Raw genomic sequence first — 20,764 nt, forward strand, 5'->3', positions numbered from 1 at the left:
TTAATTTTGTTTTATTTGAGTTTGGTGTTTGTGATAGCCATGGGAATGCACTTTGCAGATCTCTAACCATAGGGAGCTTAACTGACCAACGGCCTTTGCTGCTGGGCTTTGAAATCCATTCCTACATTTGAACCAAGGCAAATTCCATGGGCTTCTTGCAGCCAATGATTTATCAAAGGAAGAATACTAAGGAAGGCTGGTTTCTGGGATATCTGAGACTCCTGATGGCTGATTTTTCGTTTAAGGACTGTGATAGTCAGTTCTCCAGAGAAACAGAATAGGATGTATATATATTTATAGAGAGAGATGTATACACACACACTCCACACTCACATATTGTGTGTGTGTGTGTGTGTGTGTGTGTGTGTGTGTGTATGTTGCAGCTGGAGTCTGAAGGCAGCCTCTCTAGAATTTCTTCTTCCTTGGAAGACTTCAGTCTTTTCTCTCTTAAGACCTTCAACTGATTGGATGAGGCTCACCCACATCATGGAGGGCAAGCTGCTTTACTCAAAGTCTACTGATTTAAATGTTAACATTATCTTAAAAAAAAAAAACCTTTGGACTTCCCTGATGGCGCAGTGGTTAAGAATCTGCCTGCCAATGCAGGGGACACGGGTTCAATCCCTGGTCCGGGGGAGATCCCACATGCTGCAGAGCAACTAAGCCTGTGTGCCACAACTACTGAGCCCATGTGCCACAGCTACTGAGGCCTGCGTGCCTAGAGCCCGTGCTCCGCAACAAGAGAAGCCACCGCAGTGAGAAGCCCACACACCGCAATGAAGAGTGGCCCCTGCTCGCCGCAACTAGAGAAAGCCTGCGCGCAGCAACAAAGACCCAACGCAGCCAAAATAAATAAATAAATAAGTAAATAAATAAATTTATTTAAAAAAATTACCTTCACAGCAACATCTAGATGGCTGTTTGATATAATATGTGGGTGACCAAATATCTGGGTACCTTGCCCTAGCCAACTGACACACGTCTTAAGTAAATCACTAAAATATGGGCTTAAACTATATTTTCGGCAACAAGGATGAGATGATGATAGCATTTCCCTAAAGGGTAAATTTCTGGATTTCAAACTGAACAATTGTCTCCTTCCACTAATGAAAGAAGATGCAAGTTTTTACTTACTTGGAATGTATTCAGTGGTGACATAGGACTCTCAGGCTATAAAGCCTGCCTTGGAATTGGAAACTCGTATACAACGTTATGATGATGGTATACATACATATTTAAGTTTTAAAAATACAGAAAAGAACAGAGAATTATAGTACACATACTTTAATTAGAGCTGGGCTTCTTGACAGTAGAGAAGGTGAAAAATCTATAAATATTTCAGTGCATATGAACTCTTTTCTAGTATGTTTTAAGTTGTGCAGCAGGAAGACCTTTGGAGGAGCAAGAAATATAAAAATAAGTGAGGTGCTTCCCTGGTGGTGCAGTGGTTGAGAGTCTGCCTGCAGATGCAGGGGACACGGGTTTGTGCCCCGGTCCGGGAAGATCCCGCATGCCGCGGAGCGGCTGGGCCCGTGAGCCATGGCCGCTGAGCCTGCGCGTCCGGAGCCTGTGCTCTGCAACGGGAGAGGCCACAACAGTGAGAGGCCGCGTACCACAAAAAAAAAAAAAAGAGAAAATAAAATTTTTTAAGAGAAATAACTTAGTCTATACAATAAGTGAACTTCCCTTTGGGATTACTTTCTGAGAGTTTTCTTTGCTAATCTACATTCCAAACAGCCAGAAGCAGAATCCCATGCAGTTTCCAAAGCTCATTTGTTCTGGTCACCATTTGTTTTGAGAGTGTTGATTAACATTTCCTTTTGAACACTGAGTTGTGAAACTTTTGTATTACAATGACCTAATCAATGATTCTCAAATTAAAAAAATATCTGATGCCTTCTCACTCTAGGTAGGCTCTATCTGAATTGGGAGACAGAATAGGCAATTTGGAAAGACCTCTCGGGGAATTCTGTTCAGCTGAGAACTGCTGGCTTATGAATAGTAAATTATTAATATTTAAATCTTACATTCCAAATTTCTATTTTTCAAGACCAAATTCCATGGACCTAAGGAAAATATAAAGCTAAATGAAGAGAATTATGATAAATCAATATGCTTGTCAAATTTATCCAGCATGGTTCAGCTATGCTTTATTTGCAAAAGAAAAACTGACACACTTATCACTCTGCTGTTCCTTGGTAAAGTGGGCTTGGATGATGATGATGACGATGATTATCATCATTATTATTTTGAGCAAGATAAAAAAGTGATCGTGATCTTCTTGAGTTATACAATCATCTAACTTCCAAAGCACTCACAAAACTGAGCAAATAAAGCCAGTATCTGCATATTAGGGGAAGGAAACATATTGCTAATGGAAGCCACAGGCCTAGTCAAAAATAAATGTTTTATATCAAGTGGTAAAATAAAAGAGGGATTCTACCCCAAGACCACCACCTCGATAAGGACCCATGAGTTACTGCAGCTGCAAGGGAGGGTCCATCAAAGCCACCTCAGTAAATAGCAGCCTAAAAAGTGGATGTGTTGGCACATCATTACAAGCCCCCATCCCACCCCACCCCATCATAGCCATTTGCTCTCCAGAGATGATCTACAGTTTCTTGCAAGGGAGAGATGCACTGGCAGGGCCACCTCCCAATTCCAAAACAGGGAGAGACAGTAGCATGGGGCTGGCCTGGGGCTCTGACTTTCTGAGGGTGGACAAGTAAAGCATACAGACAGAGCCCCTGCCTGAAGAATAATCAGATTTATCTGCGAAAAACAGATTCAGTGAGACAAAATGTTGTTAAATTTTAACTTTGGCCCTAAAATGATAGAAATACCAAAGTTAGGTGATACACCAAAATGTGTACTTTCAAAGTAAATGTCCAAGAAACAATTGACCTACAATAAAGACATAAAAGCATTGATAGCATAGAGCAGGGGTTGGCAACCTTTTTCTGTAAAGAGCCAGATGGTAAATATTTTAGGTTTGTGGGCTGTATGGTCTCTGTTGCAACTACTCAACTCTGTTGCAATGCAAAAGCAGCCAAAGCCAATACTTACAAAAATGAGTGTGGCTGTGTTCCAATAAAACTGTATTTAAAAGTAAAAGACAGGCTGCATTTGGTCTACGAGCTGTAGTTTGCCCACTGCTGGCACTGAGGAAGAGAGGGTTTATGAAGAGGTTCTTTTGGTGAAAGTTCTCCCAACCACCACGAGAACCTCATCCTGAGCCTAGAGAGGGGGGCTACAAGAGGACCACGTGGAGTGCTTGATGCATCCTCTTGACTCTATGGGGCACGTTGTTCCCAAGACTGGACGTTAGCTGCACTCCCTACCAATGGGAGAACAAACATCCATGAGTGTTTCTCATGCACCCCAGGTAGATCATGGGGGAGAGAGCATCTGCCTAAGCTGGTTTAATTTGAGTTCAAAAGGATCACCTGGGAAGGTAAGAGGACTCCAACAGAGACCATCCTCTTTAGAGTAGAACGAAACCTGGAGCAGAGTGGGAAGTGGCCCCAGAGAAAAAAATGCAACTGGACATTCTCATCTCTAAATTGAGACTGTGTTTGAGCAGAGGATTTTTTTATGCCAAGAGTGAATTGGTAAGTTATGAAGCTGAAATTTCATGCAGGAGCAAAGGAAAAACCTCCTCCAGTGAAAAAATTTGAATGGGATTGTAAAGACAAAACAGCATTTCTTGTTTGTTTTGTTTTATAAGTATTTTATAACAGAAAACTTCAAAAGCACAGTCCAAAGAAGAGAGAAGAGTCTGATGAACTCCCATGTCCTCATAATGCAGCAATTATTAACTCCTGTCGAATCTTGTTGCAACTATACTGCCCACCTACTCTCCTTTCACCATCCCCATACCCCATACACAGAATTACTTTGAAGCATATCCAATGTCTGTATTTCCTTTAACTTGGAAGTAGGATCCAGAGGCTTGATCAGATTCAGTTTCAATTATTTGGCGAGACTGTCTCACAGGTGTTGTATGCACTCCTACAGGACTTCCAGGCCCATGATGTCTGGTTCTCTCTCAGCAATGTTAATATTGATCAGGATTTAGGACAGTTTGATTCATCTGTTATAGTTCTTTATCAGCTTTTTATCAGTTTTAGCAACCACGGATGATTTCCCATATCCATAATTTTATTAGGAAAAATTACATTTTGATTACCTCTCACTGGTTGTGCATAGGCTATATGTATACATGCTAGAACACTGGGATCCCCTGGATTGGAGACTCATTAGTCTTTTCACAAGAGTCCTTTTTATTCATTAGCTTTGGAATTTTGGTGTATTTTTGTTTGTTTGGAGGTCTATGAGTTTGTCAGCTGTAGAAACAAAATTCATTTTTGCTCAACTGCCTGCTACTGCATGAAAAGGAAGCCTAATTCTCCAGCCTACTTACTTTGGTAAGATCTGCAGACCTCTATGGGTATGACCTTCAGAGAACTGGTTGGTCCTCTCCTTTGAAAGACCCTTCAGTGCCAAGTACATGGTACCTTTCTGGTCTGCCTGGTAGGAATAAATGTTTATATTGAGAGTTTTCATCTGTTTTTGTGAAACGGTTTCCCAGATACTGTAATGTCTTGGTACCGTAACTATTGTTTTTCAATTCTGAAAAAATTTCACATTTAAGAAGAAAGTAGACAGTCTTCCTCAATCCATGCCTTGGTTGGTTAATTGAGGGAGGTGGTGGGATTCTGTGTGGCTGAATGATTACATTCACCGCTCCTAATTCCATCCATAGCTCCTTATTTTGCCCTTGATGGTGTTGTCCAAGCCAAGGTAGATATTTGATAGTTTCCACATCTCTCATTCCTTCCTTTTCCAACACAGTCTATTTGAGACTCACAACATGCTTAAGAGGAAATATAAATATTGTCTGTACAGGGCTGAAAAGTCAGAGGCTGTATCTATAAATTTGCCAATTTAAAGTATAGATCTTGGGTCTAAAAAAATTAAGTGCTTTTGCGTCCACATTCCTGGAGGGAGAAGATCAAACTCTTAAATAACCTCAATGTCATAAGCAAGTGGGCCTCCAACGGAAAACCCCAGGTAAAAAGATACTTTTTCTATGCTTCTACCACTTCTAAGTTGACCAAGAAAAGCAGGTGTGATGGGTATTGTGACTTTTTCATTTATTCCATATTCTATGTATAAACAATTATTTTCAGCTCTTCCCTTTAACCGAAGCAAAAGTTCTCGGACTTTTTCCTCCTTCCATACATCTCCACTGTGCCACAAGGAATTAATATCAGCTGTCTTTCTAAAACATTGGTCGATTTTTCCTTTGTGAACAAGTCTGTTCATATTGTTACCTTTCCCAAGAAAGAAATATGCAATTGGTTGCTTTGTACGATACATATGCTTATATTGCCCCCTGAAAGAATTTTCCAGTGACCGAGCATACTTTTCCATTTGTTTAGAATCTTGATCTAGTTGTTGGTTTCCTGGCCAGAATAACAGGGAGGCTAGGAAATAAGGTTCTGAAAATCGATAATTCATTCCTACTTGTTGCAAGACTTCTTGAAGCTGATCTTTCAGTTTTTTAATTGGCTTCACTAATTTGGAGGTAGGTTTAATACAGTAGAGAATGATGTTGGCCAAGATGAAATTTTGCTTTTCCCTTGGCAGGATTCTGACAGTGCACTGCTCAAAGAGAAAAGTATATTTGTTAATTATATCTTCCATGGTGCGTATAGCATCTTCTTGAGTTTTGATAAGATATTCCAAGAGCCCAGAAAACTTGTCTGCTTTTAGAACTTCTAGGCTTCTCCGATACAGCTCTACTTGAAGTGGCAAACTAAGCTTTGGTCCAAGATCTTTGTTCTGTGATTCCTCTGAGGGACCGAATATATCTGCATACTTCTTAAAACATCCAGCCACCCTTTTCCGAGTTTTGGCCTCTTCATTTTGCTTACTATTGTTCCTGGGTTTTAGAAGGACAAAGTAATCATCAAAAAAATCAAAGGACTTTTTCAAAGAAAATTTCAAATTGGTTAGATAAGGAATAAAGTTCTTGAGGACTACTTTAAATTCATTGCTCGGATCTCCAGGAATATCATTATTTCCTGATATAAAATTGATCATATCTCTTTTACATAGTTCACTTTTATTGTCAAAAAAAGGAATGAGCTGGAGAATCTGGATTGTGTAGAGCCCAACTTCTATCTCCCCTTGATACCCAGCTATATTGTAAGTATCATACCGCCTTTTTGACTTCTGATAAAATCTTTCCTTTGCTTCATACTCTCTATCCTCACTTTGCTGTTGAGATTCTTTGAATGCATTTGAGGCACGCACTGCTAAATCCAAAAGATCAGATAGATCATCAACTGAAATGTTCCTGTTTCTTCCATTATCCTCTAACCACCATCTAATTTTACTTTTGTACACTTGACCCAGTGTGTCTGAGATATAAGAATTGGCAGGTTCTATCTTTTTTGCTTTATTTGCCCAACATAGAGCACTGTTAAAGTCCTTCTCTTTAATGTAGAAATGTCTTGACAAGGCTTGGCAAATGAATGCATTTGGGTTGAACCGATGAATACCTTCAAGTAATACATTTTTAACTGCCACATTCCCTTCATCTCTATGTAATGCTTCAATGAATGGGGAAAACCAAGTTCCTGTTTCACCTTCATGTTCGTTGCGCTGTCTTGTGAGCAGCAGTGTATGCATATCTTCTAAAAATTTGCTTTTTCCTATACCAGTATCATAGAACACATTTTCTGTTAGCATATCCAGCATAATTTGACTTTTATCTAAGTCATAGCTTATCTTCAATTCTTCCAATGAGCGAATGGCAATCAAAGGGTGAATAATGCGTACTCCACAGTAGTTCCCACATTCTACCACCTCTGTTTTTATTAGAATTGTAGAGTAGGTGCCCATCTTGTCTTCAAGCTTTTCTGTTCCCCAGAAAGCTTTCTTGTTTGTGATTCCTAAGAACTTTTCACACTGTGATAGTGAAATGGTGGTATCAGGCACATATGAATTAAGAAGAGCCAGAAAAGAAAAGAGCTTTGCTTCCTTGGTGGAAGTATTTTGTCCTTTCAGAATATTCCGGACCACATTTTCTATGTACGTTTTATTAAAGTTGGTTTTCATAATCATGAAGGAATAAAAATCTTTAAAGTTTTTATGTTGCTCTTCAATTTCTTTCAGTTTAAGCTCAAAAGCTCTCTGTTCTTTGGGAGATAGTTTTTGTATTAGGGCAATACTGTCTGAGATCTTTGCACTTTTTTCAGGATTCTGTGATCTCCTGCAATTTAGGATGATCACTAGAGGCCTCTCATATCGAATATACCTATTAGCTACAGCTGTCTGAATAGAGGCCTGCAGAAGATAGACATTATCTTGTTCTTCAAAATCATCAACAAGCAGTAGTACAGGTAAGTATTCCTGATTATTTGTTGTCCCATAGGTTATTAAATTAGTCACTTGTTCTCCAATTTCAGAAAAATCCACTGTCTTGTTTTTCAGCACAGCACATCTGAATTTCTTCCTTAGTTCCCAGAGAATATGCATGGCCAAGGTAGTCCCACCACAGCCTGGATGATGAAACAGATGAATAATTTTGACACATATTGGCTTTGAAGAATTTGCCCAGTTTTGAATAATTTCTTCAAGTATTTCATATTTATCCCTTTTGACAAAAGGGGAAGAATAGTTTTCAGAAGAAAAGTAGAAGTTCCACCATGATACTTTGCCACCTCGATAGAAGTCTTCCTCTTTTGATGCTTTGAATTCAAGTAATTTTTTTTTGTCCTTCTCTAAGAGTGTACCTTCACATTCATTTTCACAGAGAACTTCCAGAGCAGTCATGATATCTTCTTCTTTTTTCAGAAGGACAGTAGATGAACCAATAGATGGTAAAAATCTCTTTGAAGATTGAGTCACAGATTTTAGCTTAAGAATAGTTCCATTTATCTCTTCAAGACTTAAAGCAGAAACACATTGGCTTGATAATTCATCTTGCTGTTTCGTTAATCTTGCTTCAAGTAGATCTTTCCATCCCTGACATATGTGTGAATGTGTGCAAATACACAATATATTTTCCATTCCTTTGAGATCTTGGTAGAAAGCACAGAAGGTCTCAATGAGGGGGTCTCTTGGGTCATCCACAGAGGAGAGTAATAGAAATACCACCAAAAACTTCCCTCTTGGCATTATGTCTTCATGTGTAAGAAATGAAATCAGTTTCCTGACTTCAGACGCTTTTTCTCTTTGCCAGGAACTTGGATCTAAGGGTTTATATTTTTCACTGTCAAGGTCTAACCTGCCATTGCAGAAAATCCAGCTGAGTTGTTGATAAAGATTCAGACTAGTAATCTTCTCATTTGTAGTTTTCCCTTCCACATATAAACTTGGGAAGTGAAGGTTTGCTACTCGGGTTTCTTTGTAGGCTTTGACCACACCCTTGCTCAGAGATTCAGGATCAAACTCCAACACAGCAAACCATTTAATTTCCTTTAGGAAATCTAAGTGTTTTATTTGAGTTGGATGGCATTTATTTATTACAAGAATGTACCATTCATAGTAGGAATTATCTAACAAATCCTGATTTCCTGTCAACAGTTTAACAAGCTTTGGTCCCTCACTCTCTTTTTTATTTGTTTTTACTCTGCATTTTTCTTCTGCTTCTTTCCTACATTCTGCCAGTCTTTTTAAATCTAATTTAAATGATGTGAAATATGCATTATTTTTCATGATGTCCTTAGTACTGGCCCCATCGCGCACAAAGACTGAGAATTTTGGACTTTGTGTCCATGTCTTCTTGCTGCAATTTTGCATTTTAATCTGGAAATAATCATGTTCACATTCAGAATATTTTGGAACAACATCCACTTCAATAACAAATCTGTCAGATGGAGTACTATTTGGCATTAAAACTTCTACAAATCTTGGCTCTCGAATGCAATTCTTTGCTTTTTGGACCTGATGGTCTTCAAAATATTTGTGGATCATCAGATTGAAGTGGTCAATGAGGGCTTCCTTGGTGACAGTGGTGACTTCCACGCCAACAATTTTTCCATGGGGTTTGTCCTTGACTCCAAAATGAATAGTGCCATTGGTACGTGAATTCATACAAGCTGAAGCAAACCGGAAAACCTCATTGCTAAATTTCATCTTAACATCCTCTTCTGTGGCTGTTCCTGTATTCGTGAAGCATTTGAATTCATGTATTGGATCAATGAGATTGAGTGGTCCTGTTTCAGGCTGTAGATTAAAATTTAATTTGTAACGATATGGATTACTGAATTCATCAAAAGGGTATGATACACATGTTGGTTCTGTGGATGGCTGCTCTTCCTCTGTGTCATCTATTTCATCGTTCATGAACTCATGTTTCAGTGACTTAGAACCTTTAGTAACTGTACTCATTGTAGAGTCATTAACCATGTCTGATTTCTCTTTCTCCTTTTGTTTTTGCTTTGAAGTTTCTCCATTTTTCTCCTGTTTTTTAGGAACATTTTTACTGCCTTTCCCCCTCTTACTTGTCTGAAAAGGATCTCCAGAGGATGTTTCCAGCAACTCTTTGAAGAGATATTCTATTTGGATAGCTGGTCCAAATGTTATGCCCATAGCAACAAGGTCTTCTTTAGTTAAGTACTTCAAGTTTGCGCCATTCACGTCTTGTGCAGTCAAAATTTCCCTGTGTTTTTGGTCAATTTTTTGACTTTCTAACCACCGATTTACATCCTCTTTTGTCCATTCATCTGTATTATCTGGTAAGTTAAGTTGTGCTGCCATTCTGATACCTATGTATAGAAAAAGAAAAATTATTTAGTATTTTTATAAGTAAATTTTAAAAATAGTCAGTTAATTTTTCAATAAACAATATGTACATGTCTTATAAAACCGAAAAAGCTCAAAAGGATATACATTCCATCTAATTACCCTCCTGAGAGGAAACTACCATTATCAGTTTCTTCTATATCCTTTCAGAGAAATACTACCAAATACAAAAGCATAAACACTTTTTTCCATTCAAATGGCAACATACAATACTCAATTCTCTTTGCTTGCTTTATTCACTAACTGTATCTTGGGGATGCTTCCAGTCAATATATATATAGAGAGAGATGTTTCATCCTTCTTAATGGTTGTTTTCTATAATGTGTGTTAGCTCTATTGTTTATAAATATTCAATTCTGCTATAGAAAATAAGAAAACCAAAGGAGGCTATATGAAACTAAAGAGAGAAGGATTATGATATGAGGAGGATACATGAAACAAGGTATAGAAGCAGGTAGTTTGTGAAACATGTTATGATAGACATAGATAAAGTAAATAGAGCATATGAGCGTTAAACATAGTTAGGAAGAGAAAGAAGGGCCAAATAGATATTAAATATTCATGCGGCACACTTGAAGCACTTTATATTTTTGACATCTTAATTGGGCCACCTACTGTTGACACCCATTCTGATCCTTTGTATACTCTAATTAAAAGACATAAATAAAATCCAGAGTAGCTTATCAGGCTAACTGATGAGTTAGAGCTGTGGTCAGGCACATATGCCCCTCTGCATCTCTCTGATTGGAGCAAGTGTATGCCACTGACACAGGTGTCTTGTATCTGTTGATTCCTCTTGGACAGACCTCAACTCTGGTTCTCAAAATCACACAATCAGTGGAGAATGCTGATACTGCAGAGAGGGAGAGAGAGGATATATGAACTTGTATAACTCAGGTAATGAGATCCTTCCACCCCTCTTGTACCTTATCCAAAGTGTGTTACCCATCTCTTTCCCCCTGCTTTTTGTTGTGTATTTTAATTGATTTAATAAAGATGTGCCTCAAATACCTTAAATTGATCTGTGAGCCATTCTGTTCCATGACTTCTGGGATAGCTTGCTGGGTAGTGAACTTGGGGGCTACTATTATATCCATGTAAATTTTCACATAATATTTGGTAATAGCTAATTCCTGGGCAGTAACAAATGGCATTACTATTTCGTATTCAGGTTGAAAGACTACTATTTGGAAAAATTATTGGCAATCTGGGTTGCAGAAATATAGCAATGGTTAGAAAAAAACACAATAGAATCCAGATAATAATAGTCAGCTTTAAGTACAATCCAAAAATGGCTCAAATAATGTGTGCCATTCCTATAAAATCACCATGGGAGAAATCAAATCAACAGAGGAGATAAGCCTGGAGAATAGTGGAAAATAGACTATATAGGCACACTTCCATGAAATAATACACAGGAATATTACCTACCAGTGGTACATAAAAGATCAAGGTAGGATTTACCTTCCCGTCCAGACATAAAGCTGCCAGAGCAATTGTCCAATGTTAAAGCTATTATTTTTTGGTTAGTAACTCCTGCATTCATATTAAGTGAATAAAAGATATACCTTACAGCTACATTAAAACAAAAATAGGCAAAGATATGCACAACTGATGGAAATTTTACTCTATTACAATACTATGACAATCAGAAACCATGGAGATTTAATGCTTTCTAAAAAAAGTGAAATAGGTGAAATTTCTTTCAGTTATTTGGCCTATAGAGATTAAGAAGCTCAAATTTAAAATAAGCTGGGGAGAGAGAAAAGAGTGGAGGTGGGAAATTGCTTTAAGTGTACTACTTTTTAAAGTAAGCCCCTTGTGTGGGACTATATCAAACTTAGAAACTATGCATTGAAGGACACAATGAACAGAATGAAAAGGCAACTTATGGAATGGGAGAAAATATTTGCAATATTTTCAAATCATAGATATGATAAGGGGTTAATATCTAAAATATATTTTAGAAAACTCCTGCAACTCAATGACAAGACAAATAACCTGATTAAAAGTGAGCAAAGGATTTAGACATTTCTCCAAAGATGATATACGAATGACCAACAAACATATAAAAAGATGTTCAATATCACTAATCATTAGAGAAATACAAACCTAAAACACAGTGATATATCATTTCACATCTACTGTGATGACTACTATTTTAAGAAACCCCAGAAAATAACAAGCATTAGCGAAGATGATGTGGAGAAATTGGAGGAACCCTTGTGCACTACTGGTGGGAATGTAAAATGATGCAACCTACACAACCTACCTTAAGAGAATGGTTAAAGGAAGTTTTCTAAACAGAAAGAAAATAATAAAAGAAGGAACCCTGGTACATTAGGAAGAAAAAAGAACACAGTAAGCAAAAATATTGGTAAATATAATAGACTTCTCCTCTTTGGTTTTCAAAATTACGTTTGATTTTTGAAGCACTGGCTGATATGGTTCTAAATGTATGTAGTGAAAATATTTAAGACCATTATATGTGGATAGGGTAAAGGGATATGAAGGGAAGTAGGATTTCTATGCTTCACTCAAACTGGTAAAAAAAACACTATTGGACTGTCATAAGTTATGTATGTATAATGAAACATCTAGAGCAATCAATAAAAAAGCCATACGAAGTGATACACTCAAAGTGATATACTCAAAAGTGATATACTCAATTCCACTAGATAAAAGTGGAATTGTAAAAAAACTTTCAAGTAACCCTCAGGACATCAGGAAAATAAGAAAGAAAATTGAAAAACATAAGTTCTAACATATAAATAATTAATTACATTAAATATAAATGGCCTAAATACAGAAGTTAAAAGACAGAATTGGTAAAGTGGATTAAGAACATGACCCAACTATATCCTGCCTGTAAGATGCTCACTTGAAATAAAATTATATAAATAGGTTGAAAAGAAAAGTATGGATAAATACATATAATACAAATATTAATCAATAAAGACAGGAATGGTTATGTTAATGTCAGATAAAGTAGACTTCAGAGAAAAGGAAATTACCAGAGACAAAGGCATATTACATAATGATAAAATGTTCAATTCAACAAGATGACATAACAATCCTAAAAGTGTATGTGCCAAACAAGAAAGTTTCAAAATGTTTGAAACAAATACAGAACTTTTCAGTTTTAGACAAATCCACATTTATAGCTGGATATTTTGACACCTTTCTCTCTATAATTGAAAGAAAAATTAGACAGAATGTTAGTGAGGTTACAGAAGAACTCAACACCATCAACCAACAGGTACCAAACCACATTTATAGAACACTCCATTCAACAACAGCAGAAAATCTTTCTTTTTAAGTGCCCAAAATAGACCATAACCTAAATGATAAAACAAGCTTCAACAAATTTAAAATAATTGAAATCATACAGAATATGTTTGCCAACCACAATGGAATCTTATTAGGAACTGATAACAGAAAGATAAGAGGAAACTCACTAAACACTAAAACTACACTCCTAAATAATTCATGGGCCAAAGAAAAGTCTCAAGTGAAATTAAAAAAATACATTGCAGTGAATGAAAATGAAAATACAACATACCAAAATTTGTGGTACGTGGTTAAAGCAGTATTGAAAAAATTGTTGCAATAAATGCATACGTTAGAGAAGAAACGTCTCAAATTAATAATCTAAGATCTTACTTCAAAAACTTAGAAAACCTTGAAAAAGAAAAGTAAAATAACCCAAAGCAAGCAGAAGGAAAGAAATAATAAAGATAAGAGCAGAAATCAATTAAACTGAAAACAGAAAACAATGGAGAAAATCAATGAAACAAAATCTGCTTCCTTGAAAGATCAGTAAAATTGACAAAACTCTAGCAAAACTGGCAAAGAATAAAAAAGAGAAGACACAACTTACCAATATTAGAAGTGAAACAGTGGATATAATTTTGAACTGCATAGACATCAAAAGGGAACAAGGGAGTAGTATGAATAACTTCACACACACAAATTTAACAACTCAAATGAAATAGAACAATTCCTCAAAAAACAAACTTCCACAGTCCATTCAGTATGAAACAGATGATCTGAATAGTCCCAAACTTTAAAGAAAACTGGATTTTTAATTTTAAAGATCTCCCTACAAGGAAAAATTTCCAGGCCCAGACAGATTCACTGAAGAATTCTACCAAACATTTAAAGAATTAATGCTGATTTTATATAATCTCTTCTAGAACACAGTAAAAGACGGAATACTTCCCAATTCATTTTATGAAGCTCGTATTACCCTACTAGCAAAGCCTCTGCAAACCCAGCCTTCAGGTGAGCTCCCATGGACCAAGACTCCTGCCTCGCCCCAGTGCCAAGCCAGTCCCTGAAGCCCCAGGCTCAAAGCAGTCTCCTGCAGATCGAGGCTCCTGCCTCACTCCAGTGCAAGGCCAGCTCCCATAGACCCAGGCTCTTTGCCTGCCCTGGTGCTGGGTTGGGTTCCAAGGACACAGACTCCAGATTGGTTCCTATAGACTCAGGCTCCTGGCTTGCCCCAGCCTCCAGGTTGGCTCCCGAGGACCCAGGCACATGGCCAGCCCCACTGTCAGGCTACACCTCATGGACCCAAACTTCAGGACAGCACCTGTACCCCAAGGCTATAGGCCAACTCCTGTGGGCATCAGAATCCAGGCCCACCACCAGCACTTCAGGGGCCAGGTCCACCCCATGGACCCAAATGCCAGCCTACCTCTGTAGACCCAAGCACTAGTCCAGCCCAGACACTGACCCAGGCAGCAGACCTTCCCACCTGAGGATCAAGCTCATCCTCAGAATCTACCAGACAACTCACCCACAATCTCTGGACAAGCTGACTGGTGAAGGGCTTTTCTGGTCTAAGCCCAGTCTGTAAAGACTGAAAGAGGTGCCTACTTCTTCAAATGTGCAGACAATAATTCAAGGCCAGAAGAATTATGAATAATCAATGAAACATGCAAGGCCAGAATAATTACCAATAATCAATGAAACATGACACCATCAAAGGAAACTAATAAAGCTCCAATAAATGACCCTACAGAAATGAAGATCTATGAACTACCTGACAAATTATTCAGAATAATCTTCATAAAGAAAGTCTGTGAACTACAAGAAAACACAGATATACAATTAAACAAAATTAGTAAAACAATGCATGAACAAAATGAGAGGTTCAGCAAAGAAACAGAAACCATTAAAAACATATAAATGAACAAACAGAAATCCTAGCATTGCAGAACACAGTGAATGAATTGATGAATTCAACAGAAAGCTTCAAAAGCAGACTCATCCAAGCAAAAGAATCAGTGAACTTGATGACAGTACATTTGAAATTCTCCATTCAGAGGAGCAAAGAAAGAAAAAAGAATGAAAAAGAGTGAAGAAAGCCTATGTGAATTATGGGATACCATTGACAGCAAAATCTACTATTGTTGGAGTTCAAGGAGAATAGAGGAAGAAAAGGGCAGAAGGCTTATTTATAGATATCATGGCTGTCAATTTCCCAAATGTGGGGAGAGATTTGGACATCCAAGTTCCTGAAGCTCATAGGTGCCCCAAAAGTTTTGACACAAAAAGATCTTCTCTAAGACACATAATAATAAAACTACCTAAAATCAAAGACAAAGAATTTTAAATGCAGCAAGAGAAAAAAATTCCCACATACAAAGGAACCTCCATAAGACTATCAACAGATTCCTCAGCAGAAACCTTATAGGCCAGTAGAGAGTGGGATGATATATTCAAAGTGCTGAAACTGTCAACCGTGAATACTTAAGAACCTTACAAGTTGTCCTTCAGAAATGAAGGAGAGATAAGGACTTTCCAAGACCAAAACAAACAAACAAACAAACAAAAAAGTTGTAGAGTTCTTCACCACTAGACCTGTCTTACAAGAAATGCTAAAGGGGTGTCTTTGAGTTGTAACAAAAGTATGCTGACAGCATGAAAAGAATATGAAAGTATGAAACATAGTGAAGGTGAGAATATAGTCAAACTCAGAACACTCTAATACTGTAATGGTGGTAGATAAATCACTCTTAACTCTGGTATAAGAGTAAAAGATAGGGACTTCCCTGGTGGTCCAGTGGTTAAAGACTTCACCTTCCAATGCAGAGGGTGTGGGTTCAATCTCTGGTTGGGGAGCTAAGATTCCACATGCCTTGTGGCCAAAAAACCAAAATATAAAACGGAAGCAATATTGTAACAAATTCAATAAAGACTTTAAAAATGGTCCACATTAAAAAAAATCTTTTTTAAAAAAAGTAAAAGACAAAAGTATTAAAAATAACTATAGGTAAAATAAAATAATGTGTTAATGGATACAACATATATAAAAGATGTAAACTGTGACATTAATAACATAAAATGTGAAAGAAGTTAAGTTAAAGTGTGGAGGTTTTGTACGTGGTTGAATTTAAGTTGTTATAAATGTAAAACAGACTGTTATATCTATAAGATGAATAATGTAAACTTCATGGTAACCACAAATAAAAAACCTGTAGCAGATATACAAACAATAAAGAGAAGGGAATCAAAGCATATCACTACAAAAGGTCATCAAATCACAAAGGAAGACAGCAAGAAAGGAAGAAAGGAAAATGAAGGAATTATAAAGCAGCCAGAAAATAATGAACAATATGGCAATATTAAATCCTTACCTATCAATAATTACTTTAAATGTAAAAGGATTAAATTATCCAATCAAAAGATACAATGTGGCTGAATGGATTAAAAAAATCAGATCCAACAGTAATATGCTGCCTACAAGAGACTCATTTTAGATTTAAGGACACACATGCACTGAAAGTGAAGGGATGGAAAAACATATTCCAAGCAAATGGTAACCAAAAGACAGCAGGAGTGATTATAATTAGACAAGATAGACTTCAAGTCAAAAATTGTCAAAAGTGACAAAGAAGGTTACTACATAATGATAAAGGGGTCAATTCATCAAGATGATATACAATTGTAAATATATAATGCACCCAAACTTAGATACTTCAGTGTACCTAAAAATATAGCAGATATTAGCAGAACTAATGGGAGAAACAGACATATACAGTAAGAGTAGGTGACTTCAATATCCCAGTTTTAACAATGGGTAGGTCATTCAGACAGAAATTCAATAAGGAAACAGCAGACCTAAACAACACCATAGATCAAATAGACCTAGCAGACACATTCAGTACAGTCCATCCAATAGCAACAGAGTACACATTCTTTCAAAGTGCACATGGAACATTGTCCAGGATAGATCATATATTAGCCCACAAAAGAACTCTTAACAAATTTAAGAAGGTTGAAATCATATCAAATGTCTTTTCTGACCACAATGATATAAAATGAGAAATCAATAATAGAAGGAAAATTGGAAAATTCATAAATATGTGGAAGTTAAATGACACACTTCTGACAAACCAACAGGTCAAAGAAAAAATCAAAAGAGGTATCAAAAAGTATCTTGAGACTTTTAAAAATGGAAACACAACATACCATAATTTAAGAAATGCAGAACAGTTCTAAGACAGAAGTTAATAGTGATAAATGTCTACTTTAAGAAAAAAGAAAGATCTCAAATAAGCAACCTAATGTTACACCTCAAGAACAAACTCAACCTAAAGTTCACAGAAGGAATGAAATAATAAAATCAGAGCAGAAATAAATTAAATAGAAACTAGAAAACAATAGAAAATGTCACCTCTTCCTGGTGCCGGACCCCCCAGGCTGCGGGGCCTGACATGGGGCTCAGAATTCTCACTCCTGTGGGAGAACCTCTGTAATATAATTATTCTCCAGTCTGTGGGTCTCCTACCTGGGGGGGATGGGGTTTGATTATATCACTAGTCCTCCCCTCCTACCAGTCTCACTGTGGTTCTTTATGTCTTTAGTCGTAGAGGATCTTTTCTGGTAGGTTTCGATCTTTTTCAATGATGGTTGTTCTGCGGATTGTTGTGATTTGGGTGTCCTCTTGAGACGAGATGAGCTTAGGGTCCTTCTACTCCACCTTCTTCAAGAGAAGACCTTCCCATTGATACCAAGTTTCTTAAAAATAGTTGTATCTCAGAGCAGCTGGGCATAAAGGAAATAACACTGCAGAAAGAAAAGGAGACCAGCCAAATTAATGACCAAGGCATCCATCTTCTCTTACCACTAAGAGCTGTTTTTTGTAAAGTAAACAAAATTAATGAACCTTTAGCTAGATTAAGAAACAAAGAGCAGAGATTCAAATAAATAAAATTATAAATGAAAGAGAGATGTTACAACTGATACCACAGAAATGCAAAGGATCATAAGATAGTACTATGAATATTTATATGCCCCCAAACTGGACAGTCTAGAAGAAATAAATAAATTCCTAGAAATATACAAACTACCAAGACTGAATCATGAATAAAGAATCTGAACAGACCAATAATGAGTAAGGAGGCTGAATCAGTAACTGAAACCTCCCAAGATGGAAAAGCCTCGGACTTCATGACTTCACCAGTGAATTCTGCCAAATATTTAAAGAAGAATTAATGTGAATACTTCTCAAACTCTTCCAAAAAATAGAAGAGAAGGGAACACTTATAAGCACATTTTATGAGGCCAGCATAACCTTGATACCAAGGCCAGATAAGGACAGTACAACAAAAAGAAAGTTACAGACCAATATCACTGATGAACATAAGTGCACGAATCCTCAACAAAATACTAGCAAACCAAGTTCAACAGAACATTATAAGGATTATAAAGATCTTATACCATAATTAAATGTGATTTATCTCTGGGATGCAAGGATTGTTTGATATATGCAAATCAATAAATGTGATATACCACATTAAAAGAATGAAGGATAAAAATCATATGATCATCCCAATAGATCCAGAAAACTAAGAAAACAGAAACAGAGTCATATATACAGAGAACAAATTGGTGTTGCCATATGGGAGAGGGGTGGGAGGATGAGTGAAATAGGTTAGGAAGATTAAGAGGTACAAACTTCCAGTTACAAAATAAATGTGATGGGCATGAAACGCATAGTGTGGGGAATATAGTCAATAATAATATCAATAGTAATATCTTTGCTGACTAGATTTACAGTGGTGATCATTTCGTAATGTATAGAAATATTGAATCACTATGTTGTGTACCAGGAACTAATTATACTTCAAAAACAAACTAATAGAAAAAGAGATAAGATTTCTGGTTACCAGAGGAGATGGGTAAAGTGGCTTGAAGGTGGTCAAAAGGTACAAACTTCCAGTTATGAGATAAATAAGTACTAGGGATGTGATGTACAACATGATTAATATAATTAACATTGTTGTATGTTATGTATGAAAGATGTTTAGAGAGTAAATCCTGAGAGTTTTCATCACAAGGAAAAAATATTGTTTTCTTTTTCTTTTATTTTGTATCTACATGAGATGATGGATGTCACTAAACTCATTGTGCTCATCATTTCATGATGCATGTAAGTCAAATCATTACGCTGTATACCTTAAACTTATATGACATATAAGATATGTCAGTTATATCTTAATAAACTGGAAGAAAGAAATTAAAAAGTCAGAAAAATAATCAGGGAGAAGGCTAAATATGGGTAGAAGAGGAAAGAAGGTGAAGCCATGGAGTAAAGTCAGTGCCTAAAATAACTTTTCAATTCTATATACTTGACTAGAATTGGCCTGAAAATTTCATTCTGAGCTTCTTAGCAACCCCATAAAAAATGCAAACATAATTTGTTACATGATTGGTCAAACCTACATATATTTATGAACTGTAGGGTTAACTGTAGGGCTTTTTAGCTTTACTAAAGGAAGTTGAGGAGCAGGGCTTTAATCTAAACTGTATTTCCCCCAACTCTTTGTATTACCTTGTTCCTTACTTTGGGGGAAATCAGACGTAAACCCAGGATTTTTAGGAAGAAATAAGAAAGCTGTCATAATTTCAAGTACTTCCTGTAGTAGTCTGTCTTCATCTCTGTCACTGTCTCTGTCTCTGTCTGTCTGTCTATTATACATATAATTTGACACTAATATCTGAGAAGTTATCAGGGAATTTTATTTTCTGGCAACTCCTTAGAGTAGATGGTGGAAGGGATCTTTGATTAATGTAAAGTACATCTTTAAATTTTCATTATATGTTCTTTCTGAAGATGCTCCTAACGCCTTGGGGGATTTCATCAATAAAAGTGCCTCTAGTTTTCCACTGCATGCATCTTTTATGGAATGTTATGACTCCTTCCTCAACTAATATAAAGCAGACTCTGTCACAGCAATGAACAGTCTAGGCTTAAAATATTTTTAGGTTTAAAATATTATTTTTGGAGTATATTTCAATTTTCTAATTAAGAAGTAGATTCCTTCCTAGTCAATAAAATGCTGCTATAGAGAGTAATAATACTATAAATAACAGATATTGTACTTACCCAGATTTTTCCTGCCAAGTTCTTCTACATAAATGAGGGAAAAACCATGTATTTCGGTGCAGGAAACAAACGTCTGTGTTCTTCTTCCTACTGTGTTAGATAAAAATACTTTTTTCACTCCAGTTTTTATGACAGTTTCTCCTCTGCTTCCACTTCAATCTGAACTCTAATCGGCTCAGAAAGGACAGTGTTTCTCAGTAATGGGTGTGCCGAAACTGGAAGGTGGGGGAGGAGGAAGCCTGCAGAATTGATTTCAGTTTCGCTTTCCTAGATATGACTTTTCTCTCTGAAATGATTTTTTTTTTTTTTTGGTAAGCCATTATTCTTCCACCTTCTGGTGTGATTGGTTAGAAGCCAAAGGTTTAAAATCTGTTCTTTGCTTGAGAGTTTTGAGGGCTGCAGAGAGCCCAGAACTTGGGTAGGGAAGAGCTTATGTTGGCATTTCACTGGCCTTCCTGGGTGGACTGTCCATCCATCTCTGTTTTCCTAAAGATAATGTAAAGGAATGGCTTTCGGGGACTTTTTGGAGCTCCCTATAAATGCTAA

At 36.8% G+C, this 20,764-nt stretch overlaps 1 protein-coding gene across 4 annotated transcripts in view; it reads right to left on the minus strand.

Annotated features, from left to right (window-relative positions):
* Positions 1-2,606: 2,606 nt before the first annotated feature.
* LOC115853700 (sterile alpha motif domain-containing protein 9-like) overlaps positions 2,607-20,764 on the minus strand; it is a 32,242-nt gene continuing 14,084 nt past the window's right edge. The window contains exons 1-3 of one of the 4 annotated variants that reach the window (XM_030857268.3): positions 20,219-20,370; positions 17,664-17,895; positions 2,607-9,782 (exon numbers count right to left, since the gene is read on the minus strand). In XM_030857268.3, coding sequence (XP_030713128.1) covers positions 5,023-9,774 — 4,752 coding nt within the window. In that variant the 5' untranslated portion in view covers positions 9,775-9,782; positions 17,664-17,895; positions 20,219-20,370 and the 3' untranslated portion in view covers positions 2,607-5,022. Of the gene's footprint in view, positions 9,783-17,503; positions 17,896-20,218; positions 20,371-20,764 lie in introns of those variants that run through there. The other 3 variants (XM_060304594.2, XM_030857269.3, XM_060304593.1) reach the window with 3 other exon arrangements.

The sequence above is a fragment of the Globicephala melas genome, chromosome 9 (genome assembly GCF_963455315.2).
Source record: "Globicephala melas chromosome 9, mGloMel1.2, whole genome shotgun sequence".
Lineage (NCBI taxonomy): Eukaryota > Metazoa > Chordata > Mammalia > Artiodactyla > Delphinidae > Globicephala > Globicephala melas.